This window comes from Salminus brasiliensis, chromosome 17 (assembly GCF_030463535.1).
Source record: "Salminus brasiliensis chromosome 17, fSalBra1.hap2, whole genome shotgun sequence".
Classification (NCBI taxonomy): Eukaryota; Metazoa; Chordata; class Actinopteri; order Characiformes; family Bryconidae; genus Salminus; species Salminus brasiliensis.
Genome location: NC_132894.1, coordinates 140,001 through 154,122, shown reverse-complemented (window position 1 = coordinate 154,122; position 14,122 = coordinate 140,001). Strand labels below are relative to the sequence as shown.

The following is a 14,122-nucleotide window of genomic DNA, read 5'->3' as shown; positions in this document are numbered from 1 at the left end:
TGTCAGACAGTGAGAAATAAATGCAGATGTGTCTTTCTATATAGTGTATATAAACCTCTGCTTTCAACTGTATATACCATCACTTCTGAAACATTAACCCTATCTTCTAAATAGAAATGTTCTATAAAGCATTCTTTATTTTCAACATCAGTAAACAAAAACAAGATGAAAAGCTGAAATCCAATTCTTTCAATTTTCTAAAAGGTGGCAGGTTTGTCCAGTCCATCCATTTCTGAGTTCTGAGTGGAATGATGTCAGATTTGCCTTTTTGTGTTGTCCCAGTGCAGACAAAAGTATGTACTTTATGGTCATACTTTATTAATCCCTTTATAAAAGTACTACAGTTCATGCCCCCCCCCTTTTGATTTGCTCACCCCCAATGTATAATTCTGTTTTCCTCAAATACAAGCTTCTAATTAAAACATGTTTGTTTAAAACAAATGGGAAACATGAAAATGAGAAAAATACATTATAAATGAAGTTTATAATAATATAATTCTAATAATAATTTAAATGATCATAACTGTGCTACTCTTAGGGTATCTGAGCCTAAACACATCTCACCCTGTCTACATGTATACATATACATATATACAACACCAATAAACTAGAACTGAATATGCTCTGTGGGTTTTTGTCCAGAACCAGAGCATGGTCTTCTTCTGAAACTGTTGGGTTTGGATGTAGAACAGCAGGTGGAGCAGTGTGGGATAAAGCTCTGCATCTTCATTCAAATTTGGTCAAATCTAAAAAACAAAAACAATTAAAGTTCCCTTTCACCCTGATCCCTTCATCCAGGGGTGATCCATCACAGTCACACCCCTGCCCCTCCTCTGGAATTATGGAACAGCGCGGGACACTACAGACACTCTCTAATCAACTAAAAGCCTGGCCTACTGACCTCAAAACAAACACCTCTACCTGTACAGGTGGACCCAGATTCTACAGTGTAAACAGGGTCAGCGCAGGAACTAAGACCTGAACAGAAAGCAGAGACTGAGGTTTCTACAGTAATCAATAAAAACACAGTAACGTTTGAGGGTCTGTGAGCAGGAGGGGTCAGTAAGGTGGCCAGTGAGTATGGTATTTGTGTCTGTGTGCGTACAGCTCGCTCTTCCCTCGTTACAGAGCGGCACGTTCTTCAGCAAAACTGTAACAGAGGCCTGAAGGACAGTCTTCCTGAACCATCTCTGAAAGCTTCTGTTTAGCAGGAACCGAGGAGGAGGAGGACACTCTTTACCTGAGCGTGGCCTGCAGGGCTCTCAAACACACTGCATCTGATTATGCAGCTGCTTTTATTTACACTAAGTCACTGCAAGACACTGCAAGACACTGCAAGTCACTGCAAGACACTGCAAAACACTGCAAGACACTGCAAAACACTGCAAGACACTGCAAAACACTGCAAAACACTGCAAGACACTGCAAGACACTGCAAGTCACTGCAAAACACTGCAAGACACTGCAAGACACTGCAAGACACTGCAAAACACTGCAAGACACCGCAAGACACCGCAAGACACCGCAAAACACTGCAAGACACTGCAAGACACTGCAAGACACTGCAAGACACTGCAAGTCACTGCAAGACACTGCAAAACACTGCAAGACACTGCAAAACACTGCAAGACACTGCAAAACACTGCAAAACACTGCAAGACACTGCAAGACACTGCAAGTCACTGCAAAACACTGCAAGACACTGCAAGACACTGCAAGACACTGCAAAACACTGCAAGACACCGCAAGACACCGCAAGACACCGCAAAACACTGCAAGACACTGCAAGACACTGCAAAACACTGCAAGACACTGCAAGACACTGCAAAACACTGCAAGACACTCCCTCTCCTAGGTAAAGGAACAGTTCCATGAACAATCAAATTACTGTGATGTATTATTTTATTACCCCAGATGCAGCCCATCACACTGGTGTTAGTTTACAACCTGTGATGCTAGGCTAAAGTTGCTAACAGACACTGGACTGTAACCAATATCATCTTGGTAAACACACTGAAAATATTAATCTGCTTCTTCAGAAATATTTCCAAAAACTACATTAACATACATAAATAATAAAATCCTCCGTTCAGCTCTGTGGAGACTACAGTAAAGTCCAACCGTCTTCTAAACCACATTTACCAAACTAAGGAAGATGTCCAGTGTTTGTTAGCAACATTAGCCTAGCAGGAATAACAAAGCAGGAGACAGAGTGAAACAGATTAAACAACTATAACAACTACAAAAATAGCAGAATGAACTATGAGGTCAAAAATAAAACACTTCAAAACAGGAAATAAAAAACGAATCAAAAGTTAGACTAAAGAGAACTGCATGGACATGAAGAAAAACTATCAAACTATTTCAAAGTTTAAAAAATCAAATTAAAAAAACTAAAACTTTACTGAGAGGAGGAGTGGAGGGGTGGAGGAGTGGAGGGGTGGAGGACTGAAGGAGTGGAGGAGGAGTGGAGAAGAAGTGGATGGGTGGAGGAGTGGAGAAGGAGTGGAGGGGTGGAGGAGTGGAGGGGTGGAGGAGTGAAGGAGTGGAGGAGGAGTGGAGAAGGAGTGGAGGGGTGGAGGAGTGAAGGAGGAGTGGAAAAGGAGTGGAGGGGTGGAGGAGTGGAGGAGGAGTGGAGGAGGAGTGGAGAAGGGGTGGAGGAGTGGAGGAGGAGTGGAGAAGGGGTGGAGGAGTGGAGGGGTGGAGGAGTGGAGGAGTGAAGGAGGAGTGGAGGAGGAGTGGAGGAGTGAAGGAGGAGTGGAGAAGGAGTGGAGAAGGAGTGGAGAAGGGGTGGAGGGGTGGAGGAGTGGAGGAGGAGTGGAGAAGGGGTGGAGGAGTGGAGGGGTGGAGGAGTGGAGGAGGAGTGGAGAAGGGGTGGAGGGGTGGAAGAGTGGAGGAGTGAAGGAGGAGTGGAGAAGGGGTGGAGGAGTGGAGGGGTGGAGGAGTGGAGGAGGAGTGGAGAAGGGGTGGAGGGGTGGAGGAGTGGAGGAGTGAAGGAGGAGTGAAGGAGGAGTGGAGGAGGAGTGGAGGAGTGGGAGAACATCAGAGAGCTGAGTGGCTTCTGTACTAGAACTGCTGCTGGAACTAAAACCCGGTTGATCCCGAGGCGACTTTAGATCATTAACGAGTGATGTCTACTCCAGCATGAAATCACACACATTTAACACATTTAACACAACAAACAAACAGCCAACCAACAAACAAACAGCCAACCAACAAACAAACAGCCAACCAACAAACAAACAGCCAACCAACAAACAAACAGCCAACCAACAAACAAACAACCAAGCAACAAACAAACAAACAACCCAACTAACTAACTAACTAAAAAAACACTGTGACGTTGCGAGACTGGCCGGACGTGATGACGCACTCTCTTTCCATGTGTACGTGCGCGTTCTCGTGCGCGTCAGGATCAAATAGAGGACGTCGGAACTGCGCTTCAGTCCGAACCGAGCTTCAGTCCGAGCTGGTAGCAGTTCGGAGCTCCAGTAGAGAGTCATTCGTGGTCAGCAGAGCCGGGGAGAGATGAAGGTGCTGGGGCTGGGCGCGCTGCTGCTGCTCTGTGTGGATCAGGTGTTTCTGCGGACAGGTAAGCCCCTCAGCCTGCTAAGCTAACTAGCCAGCTAGCTGCATATTAGCCAGCTGGCTGCTTTTCCCTAGCCTCAGCTGTGAGGGAATAACGGTTATAATCCTCAGCAGAGCCACTTCATCTCCAGCACAGTTTGTCGGATTAGGGAATTTAAACACGATTGAAGTTAAAACGGACTGGTTTTCTCGAGCTTTCCGTCGAAGTCGTTAGCTGGATGCTAAAGCTAACTACGACGCAGAGGCCGCTCGCGCTAAACTCCGCCGCCCGACCCGACCCGACCCGACCTCGGTCTCCCGGTCCGTTCCGCCCCGCAGCGGCGCCGGCTTCAGCTGTTCCAGTGGCGAGTCATCCAGCAGCAGATCGGTGCTGTAGAGGATGAATCCGAGCGAATAAACTCCCATCAGACCGGTTCCGATCCAGAACTCAGCGTTGTCCTGAACTGCGTGAGCTGTGCTTTAGTCCCTGTTCACTACAAGTGTCTAAATCGCCCCTTCTCAAAATCTGCCTTTCATCATCATCATCATCATCATCATTATTATTATTATTATTATTATTATTATTGATTTATTATTATTAAGCTGTTACTCTCTGAAATAACATGAACAATGTCTTGCTGTTGGCCCAACAATAAACTCCTGACTTCGGCCTTCCTCTTGTGAGATGTTCGTTATAAGAAGTGTACTAGAACCTCACTCTAGAACCTCGCTCTAGAACCTCGCTCTAGAACCTCGCTCTGGAACCTCACCCCACTGTCAGTATGTGTTATTTGGTGTGGGGTGTCCAGGCTGGGTGGAGGAGAGTACACTGTGTTCTTCCTGTTTGGATGGAAACCTGCGGCTCTCACTGGGCTCGGGCTGGAGTGGACTCTACCCCTCCTGTGAAGTTCACCTATAAGCAGCCGCAGTAAAGTCAGACTGGCCCGGTGCTAATCTCTCTCTCTGTGACCGTCTTTAGCTCAGTTACTGTAAACTTCACTGATATTCGCTGTAGTCAACATTTTCATCTCCTACAGAATGTTGTTTAACCTAGTCTTTTCTCAGTGTTTATTCTGTACATTGGCAAAAACTAACCATTCAGCATATTGGGTTAGATTGTTCTTATTTAGCTTTTTTTATATATACCAGTGCATCTTTTTTTTTTTTTGGTATTTTTAAACATTGGAATGGGTAAATCTGACCCACAACAAGACCAGGGGGAAATGTCTTAATTCTGTAGTTATGTTCTTAGTATTACTGTAAATCTGGAGTTGAAATCTCTGAAATCTGAATGTTGAGGGTGGAGGTAACAGTTAGGTGTTGAGCAGGTAGGTGATGGTCTGGGTTGTGGTGTTTGTAATGGCAGTGGATTTAATGTTCCCCGGTTGTGACCTTGTTAACAGTGGTTGTTAATCTGTGCCTGTTAATGAACCAGTTAAATAAACAGGGTTTCAGAGACCAGCGTTTGCAGTAATAAGAACCGGTTCAGACCAGTTGGCTTTGCCTGTGGGTCTGGCATGGTGGCTGCTGTGGAGCCCCTGATTTACTGTGAATTGATCGTGGATGTGATCACCAGCCTGCACCTCCCCCACCCCTTTCCTAACAGTCCATTGTCACTGATTGATGAGGGTGAATTTTGCTGTAAAGAACAGTGGTTACAGTAAAATTACAGTCCAGACTTTTGTTGGAAAGTCTCTTTGCAATTTTGTTGTTAGTCTGTAAAGGATTTATGTTAAGCGTATTGGGATGTTCCTGCCGTTTTAGTGGCCAGTGTGTAGGAATGTGTGTGAACTTGCTGAACTTGAAGAAACATAACAACCCCTGACTATTGAATACGGCTTATGTGAAAATGCCTCTTGGCATCTTATTAAAACCCAGATCTGAAGTGTTTTAACTGTTAAATTGTGACAGTAAAAGTCTAAAAGGAAAACTCCACATGGCAGTCACAGTTAAGAATTCAGATTAAAATTGACATGAAAGTATTGAGAGGAATATCGTTGGAGTTTTATCAAGCTATAGCTGACTTCAGACTGGTGAGCTTAGTGGCTTTTTTCATGTACTATTAACATATTAAATGTGTCTGAGGGACATGAATAAGTAATTTGATCAATTTTGCTTCAACAATATACATAATTGCGTGCACCCACTGTAATTTATTTGGCCTCTCAGTGTAGCAGCTGAATGAATGTCAGTCTCTGTTAATCTACACCTAATCAGCTTCAGGCTCAGTTAGAAATAGTACCACACAGCAGGAGGCTATGTGCTGTTCTCCATAGCTGAGGTAAGCCTACACTTAAGCCCAGACCCTCCATCACAGAAAGCAGTTAACCTGCTGTTTGCGGGTTTTGTTGTGGTTTGGACTGCTGGTAGCGACGTCCTTGTTTGAGACTTCTCTGGTTGCATTTTAGCAGCACATTAGGGTTGATTTCTTTAATTGCCCTCATTTTGACGTAGTGTGTGTGCATGGAGAATTCCTCGGAAGTCAGCCAAACGAGCCCCACGGCTGAGAGCTGAGCCACAGCAGCTCCACATCAGAATTAAAATTAGATTTTCCCTGGAGCCTTCAGCTCAGCACAGCTTAGAAAATTGGGTTAGTGAGTGTGCACAGGTATTTGTCCTGTGTTAAAAAAGGCTTTTCATTTTGCTGTAATGACTGCTGTCTAGTGACGGCCATTTTGCTGTATAAGTCAGTAAGGGCTCGAGTGTCTGGTCGCTGGTTGTGTAATACGGTCTTGTAGTTCACTGCTCTGTTCTAGCTGTTGGAGCCTCGTGTAGTGTGGCCCTCCTTTAGACTGAATGTGAGAGCTGTGTAGGACCGCATTGTGGGTAGAGTAATTGTCCCTGACCGGATGGTGCTCTTGCTCACACGTGTGGAGGATTGTATTGTAATGTGTGATTGGATTTCTGTAGATCTATGATGTGACCTGAGGTGAGTGTTGGTGTTCTCTTATGCCATGATTTGGTTCTCAGTGATTGTGGGGGGGTTAACAGCTGTTCTCAGACTTTGAACCTGCTGAATGGCTGAAGTGTCTGGGATCAGCCTGTTTTGAGTGCTCTGTTGGTATTTAATCATTTCAGTGTAAACTCTAGCTTTAATGTTGGATGTATTTGGAGTTACATTGTACTGCAGGCCTGTTTTTGACCTTTATATGAGGAGACCAACTTTACCTTTGTAACATGATCTGGGACAAAGAGGTTTTATTTAGTCAGAGCTGAGTTATGTTAATCATCTGAATCTGACCTTTCATGATGGCTGTTCCAGTTTAAAGCGCAAATGATCAGGTCAGTCTGCTCTCTCTCTTTGCTTCTCTAGTGGTGCTGGTCAGAAGATAATGCAGCTCCAATGTGCTACTTGTCTGTAGCTCATACCTTTCCAAGACTTTGATCTCCGAAATATGATGAATAAACAAGCGACCTTGACCTTTTTTTTTTTTTTTGCCCCCACCCCCCCCCTCGTTCGCTGACGTTAAAGGTTATTGTTAATTGAACAAATCAGTGTTCCCACCCTGTCCGCTCAGTATGTTGTTCCATGGCTGCTTCTGGAATTTCATTGAAATCTCTTCACAGGGGTTTCGTTTGACCCAGCCCTGTCTCTGCAGAGGAGTCGTTACTCCCTGACATGATTACAGAAGTAGTGTCCAAGAATCACCTTACATGGAGCTTCCTTAAAACGGACATCTGACCAACCATCTATTAATCTTGATATTGTTAATGCAGCTGAATTTACAAAAAGCGGTCATCATTGCTTTTGTATGGTTGTCACCTTCACCTCTCATCCTGTTCAGTTTAGATTCCATTATCATTGCATTTTGCTTATGGGTTTGGGCATCATGCTGTGTGTAGTGATACAAGCCAAGATTTGATCTTGCAGTATGATGTCCAAAACAAAACTTATACCTTGCTTTCTTTTTTTTTCTTCTTCATGCTAACCATTTATTTGTTTTTCTTCTGTTTTTTTTTTTTGTTTTTGTCCGTTTGCATCACTCTTTACTCTGAACTCCCTGCTCTGTATCCAAATCAACTGGAACTCCTGGTCACGTTATGTCCTTTGTGGACATCTATAGCTAGCTTCCTAAAGTCTCCTATGTCTCAGATGAAGTTGATAGGTGACAGTGCTGAGCTGCACTGTGAGGTTATAGGGAATCCAATCCCTGAGGTACAGTGGTGGTTTATAGAGGGTGAAGAGCCGGACGAGAAGCTATCTCAGCTCTTTGATGGGGCTCGGGAAGAACACGTCCACATCAACACTACCTACATTCACCACGCTGCCAGCACGCTCGTCCTCTTCAATCTCACGCTCAACGACACTGGCGTGTACGAGTGCCGTGCCTCCAACGATCCTGACCGAAATGACCTGAGGACAACGCCCAAAGTCAAGTGGATCCGCTCGCAAGCGAACGTTATTGTATTTGAAAGTGAGTTGTGAAGAGTAGAGGAGTGGTCCGCGCTGCCTGCAGCTAGATGAAGGAGAGCCCCTTAGATTCAGACTTCTCTCCTGCCGTGCCCCTCCTGTGTCTTCCCTTCTACCACAGAATGATCAACCTAGTCCACCAGCATTACTACAAGCCCTCTCCTTTAGCTGTGTCCTATCCCTCAAAAAGATGCCTTTTTAAAGCATGTTAATTCCTGAATGAGTGAATTATTCAAAGAATGTAGTGTTTTGCCTCGTTATACAGCATTATCGCAATCTGAGAGAAGTGTAATTAACCAGAATCCAGTTTTCCTGTATTCATTACAAGTTAGTGTGTCCGTGTCCCGTCCCCCCCCACCCCCTTAGTCGCAAACCAGCTAATTTTAGATTACTTGTTGGACACAGTTTTTACCTGCTTGTTTATTAACTACTATCTGGCTTATCCATTAGCTTGTTAAGCTGTGTTTTGTTTTTTTTGTTTTTTTTTCTTTGGTGAAATTTGATGTGTGTCTAAGGAATAGATAATAATGTTAAATAATAAAAATAATAATGGTAAAATAATGTTAAACATTAAAAAAAAAAAATTATAGAAGTTTTGTTCAAATGAATGTTTTGAACCCCTTATGGTCTTGTACCTCTACAGAGTCTCATATTGTGACTGATCCAACTGAGGTGGTCAACAAGACTGCTGCAACACTCAGCTGTAACCTCACCAACCCAGTGTCTACCATCAAGGGCCACTACTGGAAGAGGAATGGCAAGATGATCGAGGGCACCAAGCTTGACATTGGAAGCCTCTTCACGGAGTACATGTATGGTTCCTTAACACCATCTAAACCATCTTCTTCTAGCTTGATTGCAACCCCTCCACCCGGGAACCCATCTAGAATCAGGAGCTCCTGTCTGTAATTATCACTAAGCTGGGAAAGGCTGTATGAGAGCTAAGAAAATACAGTGCTGGATGTTTGGCTTGAAAGCACAGAAGCTGTTTTGATCCCTGTTGAGGGACTCAGTGCTGACGTGCAGTGTAGTCTAGACACGGGCAGTGGTTACAGGGACTCCACCCTCTCTGACCCTCACCCCCATTTAGAGTGAATAGCAGTGTCAGCTCTGGTCCAGAAGATGTATGTAAAGTTGGTTAGAGGTGTTTTTTTGTTTTTTTGCTGTTTGGTACTGGTTATTGTCTAACTTATTCTTCTTACCTTTTGTTGCTGCTCTTGTAGCATTTCTAAGGTTGATTATCACGCTTCTGGGAAGTATACCTGCGTCTTCTTGTCTGAACCACAAGTAGAGGAAGACATTGATGTTATAGGTAAGGACCTGGTTGTGTTGCACAGAACAGCAAGCTTTTTAGTTCACCAATACTAAATAATTTCTAAATGGCCTACCTGACTTACCCAGTTTTATCTCTTTTGATTTGTAAAGTCGTGGTGCTTTTAGAGATGCTAATATTGTCTTCCCTCCTCAGTCCCTCCTCATGTTGTGCCCTATAAGCATTCTGAGAACAGTAATGAGCAGGACAAGGCTGTGCTGGTGTGTGTGACCCATAGCTACCCCTTCATCAATGACTGGACGTGGTATAAGCTCAGTGATGACCCCAACGACAGAAAGGTATGGTTGTTATCTGCTCTATAGACACATGTCTTGTGTGAAGCGTTGGAGAGGTGTATATAAAGAATTTTTCCATGTGTAGAGTGACAGTTGATTGATAAATCAAGAGAAATTGTACCAACTATAAATATTTAGCAGAGCTTCTCTTGAGTCTGAGCTTTACTGATTTGTCAAGTAAGGCCATGATTGACGCACACTGAGGGTATCAGCCCTGATGTTTTATGATATTAATTTTAGTGTGGGTGGGTGGCCTGGAGATATACAGTCCTGAAAATGACTGGTCTAACTGTGATTGTCCCCACCAGTCTTTGATTGGCTGAATGAAACCTGCCTGCAGGATGAATGTTGTTGAACACTGCTCTAAACTGTTGTGGCAATCACACTTTTAGCGTTAGTGTCCTAATGTTTTCTTTCCATGTTCTTCAGCCCATCAACAGCTCTGGAAAGTACACAGTCAAGAACACTGATCACAATTCCACGCTGACCATCGAGGACCTCAACATCGACGACGACATGGGTGACTACGAGTGCATCGGGGAGAATGAGCTAGGCAGTAAATCTGCCAAGATCCACCTTCGTGTGCGAAGCCGCCTGGCTGCCCTCTGGCCCTTCCTTGGGATTGTAGCTGAGGTCATCATTCTTGTCACCATCATCTTCATCTATGAGAAGAGGAGAAAGCCTGATGAGATTAATGACGGTAAGCATTAGCTAGCTAAATAATGATCGCTTGGAGGCCAGTGAATGTAAAAATTGGTGACTGTAAATGTTCTTAAGGAAGTTTTTTTGTTTTGTTTCTTTTTTTTGTGTTTGCATTCTTAGCTGAGTTTTTATTGTTTACAATTTATTATTTACACTGTTTATTTCTCTGTTTGCTGCTGCTTTTACGTTGTGGTAAGTGCTCAAAACTGCATGTCAGGCTGAAGTGGTTTTACTCAGGCTAGGAATTTGGAGCAGGTTTAGAGTCTTGAAGCACTTTTTGCATAGAATAGCTGCTCCCAGACATGTTGAAAAACAAACTACTCTTTCACTGGTAACAGGTGCGCTTAGAGGTGGGAGGGGGGGAAGGGGGGGAAGTAAACTAAATTTAATTGAACTAAATGTTTCTGTTGTTGGCAGTCATGAAGAAAAATGGTGAAACTGTAATGATTTCTAATTCTTGCCACATCCAGTGAAAGGGTTTAGTCTGACCTGACACAGGCCAGATTTGGTTTTCCGATGTCGAGGTATTTGGTGAACTAACAGGGTAATATGAGATTTAGAGCATTTGACGTTTTTGCATGCTCTCTGCATCGTTCTCATTGCATGAGTTACTTCAGCTCTGGTGAACAGAACTGCAGCCTTTCTCACTGCTCAGGGACAGGATTCGTTTGACACTACAGTGGCAGATAAAGCGGAATAGCTCCTTGGTAGTCTTGTGGATCGCGTTTTTGTCGTTTGAGGGCGTCTGATGCTCTGTGCATGGGAAAACTGACACTGGGTCTATTTTTTCATATGTTGCATGGTAACTCTAACTGCATTGTTTTGCATGAACTAGTATTAGCAATGTTTAGATTATTCCACAGTCGTCCTGAGGAGTTTAGTGTTTTAGGTTTTAGTGATGTTTCAGAAGCTGCTATTAGAGTTCCGCTATGGTTGTGTATAGTGAACTTGACACTGTAGGAGTTGTTCACTAAACCGTGTGGTGGGTGTCTGTATGCTTTTATGCTGGTTCAGTTGGTATGCAAGTTCTTAACTCTTGAATCTAAACCTGTTAGAAGTCTCTCACTCACGCTTTTCCCCCTTTCTGCCAACTCTAGACGATGACTCAGGATCAGCCCCACTGTAAGTCTCATTATATTTATTTTGAATTTCACCTGCTGGAACAGTTTATTCTAGGACTTGCTTAATCTGTAAGAAGGGACTGACGTGAGGTCGTGTTTTGCAGGAAGAGCAATGCCGCTACAAACCACAAAGACAAGAATGTCCGGCAAAGGAACTCCAACTGAGAGGACAGCAGGTGAGTCTAATCAAAGCAAAAAGACACGATTTGATATTTTTCCAAAGACTGTTTTTGTACCAGACTACTCCCAGCTTAATGACCGTAAACAAGATGGTTAGGTGTGAATCGGTGGCTAGATGTGGATGAGGTTGGGTTATTGTCTCGCGTAGCTTACAGTAGCTACAGTTTGATGCATGACCATACTAACTGGTCAGTTCTCTGTACGTTTTTGCTTTTTTTTCTGGCTTATGGAGTGAAAGTTAAAGATGGAGAACTCATTACTGTCCTCTGAAATCTGTGCGAGAGAGACACCAGACACCCCTCTTGCTTTCTTCCACGTGTGTACAGTGGGGGGGGGGGGGGGGGGGGGGGGGGGGGGGAGGGAGTATTTAGTCAGTCACCAATTGTGCAAGTTCTCCCACTTATAAAGATGAGAGGCTGTAATTGACATCATGGGTGGATGAGAGACAAAATGAGAAACTCTGAAAATCACATTGTCTGATTTTTAAAGAATTTATTTGCAAATAATGGTGGAAAATAAGTATTTGGTCAATAACAAAAGTTCATCTCTATCCTTTGTTGGCAATGACAGAGGTCAGACGTTTTCTGTAAGTCTTTACAAGGTTGGCACACACCGTTGCTGGTATGTTGGCCCATTCCTCCATGCAGATCTCCTCTAGAGCAGTGATGTTTTGGGGCTGTCGGCGGCAACACAGACTTTCAACTCCCTCCAAAGGTTTTCTATGGGGTTGAGATCTGGAGACTGGCTAGGCCACTCCAGGACCTTGAAATGCTTCTTACGAACCCACTCCTTTGTTGCCCTGGCAGTGTGCTTGGGATCATTGTCATGCTGGCAGACCCAGCCACGTTTCATCTTCAATGCCCTTGCTGATGGAAGGAGGTTTGCACTCAAAATCTCACAATACATGACCCCATTCATTCTTTCATGTACACAAACCAGTCGTCCTAGTCCCTTTGCAGAGAAACAGCCCCAAAGCATGATGTTGCCGCCCCCATGCTTCACAGTTGGTATGGTGTTCTTTGGATGCAACTCAGCATTCACTCTCCTCCAAACACAGCGAGTTGTTTGTACCAAACAGTTCTACTTTGGTTTCATCTGACCATAAGACATTCTACCAAAACCCTTCCAGAACATCCAAATGCTCTCTAGCAAACTTCAGACGGGCCGGATCTGTACTGGCTTAAGCAGGGGAACACGTCTGGCACTGCAGGATCTGAGTCCCTGGCAGCGTAGTGTGTTACTGACGGTAGCCTTTGTAACGGTGGTCCAGCTTTCTGCAGGTCATTCACTAGGTCCCCCGTGTGGTTCTGGGATTTCTGCTCACCGTTCTTGTGATCATTTTGACCCCACGGGCTGAGATCTTGCGTGGAGCCCCTGATGGAGGGAGATTAGCAGTGGTCTTGTAGGTCTCCCATTTTCTGATTATTGCTCCACAGTAGATTTCTTCACACCAAGCTGCTGCCTATTGCAGATTCAGTCTTCCAGCCTGGTGCAGGTCTACAGTTCTGTTTCTGGTGTCCTTCCACAGCTCTTTGGTCTTCACCATAGTGGAGTTTGGAGTGGGACTGTTTGAGGTTGTGGGCAGGTGTCTTTTATACTGTTAACCAGTTCAAACAGGTGCCATTAATACAGGTAATGAGTGGAGGACAGAGAATCTTGCTTGTTTGTAGGTGAGCAAATACTTATTTTCCACCATTATTTATAAATAAATTCTTTAAAAATCAGACAATGTGATTTTCAGAATTTTTTTTCTCATTTTGTCTCTCATAGTTGAGTCTACCTATGATGTCAATTACAGCCCCCCCCCCAACCCCCCACTGTACAAGTCTTGCTGATCGGGTCAAAGTCAAGTCCTCAGATATAAGTCTGGAGTCCACACCGTTGCTCAGTTGAGCCCTTAAACGCACACAGATCTGTTTTACCTGAGTTTTCCTCTCACTGCAGGTCTTTTGTCTTCTCCAGGTGTCCTGTTGACTACTGATAAAGACAAGGAAAGTGTAAAGTTGCTGAGGAGCACATTCTCCAGCGGACCTGCCGTTTCTCAATAATCTTCTTTGCTCGAGTGTAAACGTGTTGATTGGTCTCTTCTTTTTTTTCCCAGTGTTCCTCTGTGTGTTAAAGGGGGTTTGAGGGAGGGAGGGGGCAGAAATTGCATGATTGTGCTCTTGCTGTAGAAGTGTGTTCTAGTGAAACCCTTTTAATGTGGGAATTAACAGTTGATGATTTTATTCCATTTTTGCTTCCTACACTGGACCGCAGAACTCTCCGTTTCAAACTGCTTACTGGCGTTCTTGCCCATGTCCGGAACTGGTTATCGGAAGAGTGGTCTGTTCTTTTAGGGTGGGTAATTTTGAAGCTTGGCGTGTTGAACACCTGCAGAACCCTCTGGACGTGTTGGACCCTGATAAACAGTTTGGTACTGGGCAGTTCACACCCCCCCCCCCCCCCCCCCCCACACTTACTCTGATGCTGTGGTGGTTTCAGGTGTTCAGATCTAGATATTTTAACTGCAGCAGAGCAGTGATCATTATTG

The 14,122-nt window shown here is 44.3% G+C and overlaps 1 protein-coding gene across 1 annotated transcript in view; it reads left to right on the top strand.

Annotated features, from left to right (window-relative positions):
- The first annotated feature begins 3,395 nt into the window (after window positions 1-3,395).
- bsg (basigin) overlaps window positions 3,396-14,122 on the top strand; it is an 11,438-nt gene continuing 711 nt past the window's right edge. Inside the window, exons 1-8 of the mRNA XM_072660576.1 lie at window positions 3,396-3,592; window positions 8,622-8,790; window positions 9,202-9,290; window positions 9,447-9,589; window positions 10,016-10,286; window positions 11,386-11,410; window positions 11,514-11,585; window positions 13,552-14,122. The exon at window positions 13,552-14,122 is cut by the window's right edge and continues 711 nt beyond it. Coding sequence (XP_072516677.1) covers window positions 3,529-3,592; window positions 8,622-8,790; window positions 9,202-9,290; window positions 9,447-9,589; window positions 10,016-10,286; window positions 11,386-11,410; window positions 11,514-11,574 — 822 coding nt within the window. The 5' untranslated portion in view covers window positions 3,396-3,528 and the 3' untranslated portion in view covers window positions 11,575-11,585; window positions 13,552-14,122. The remainder of the gene's footprint in view (window positions 3,593-8,621; window positions 8,791-9,201; window positions 9,291-9,446; window positions 9,590-10,015; window positions 10,287-11,385; window positions 11,411-11,513; window positions 11,586-13,551) is intronic.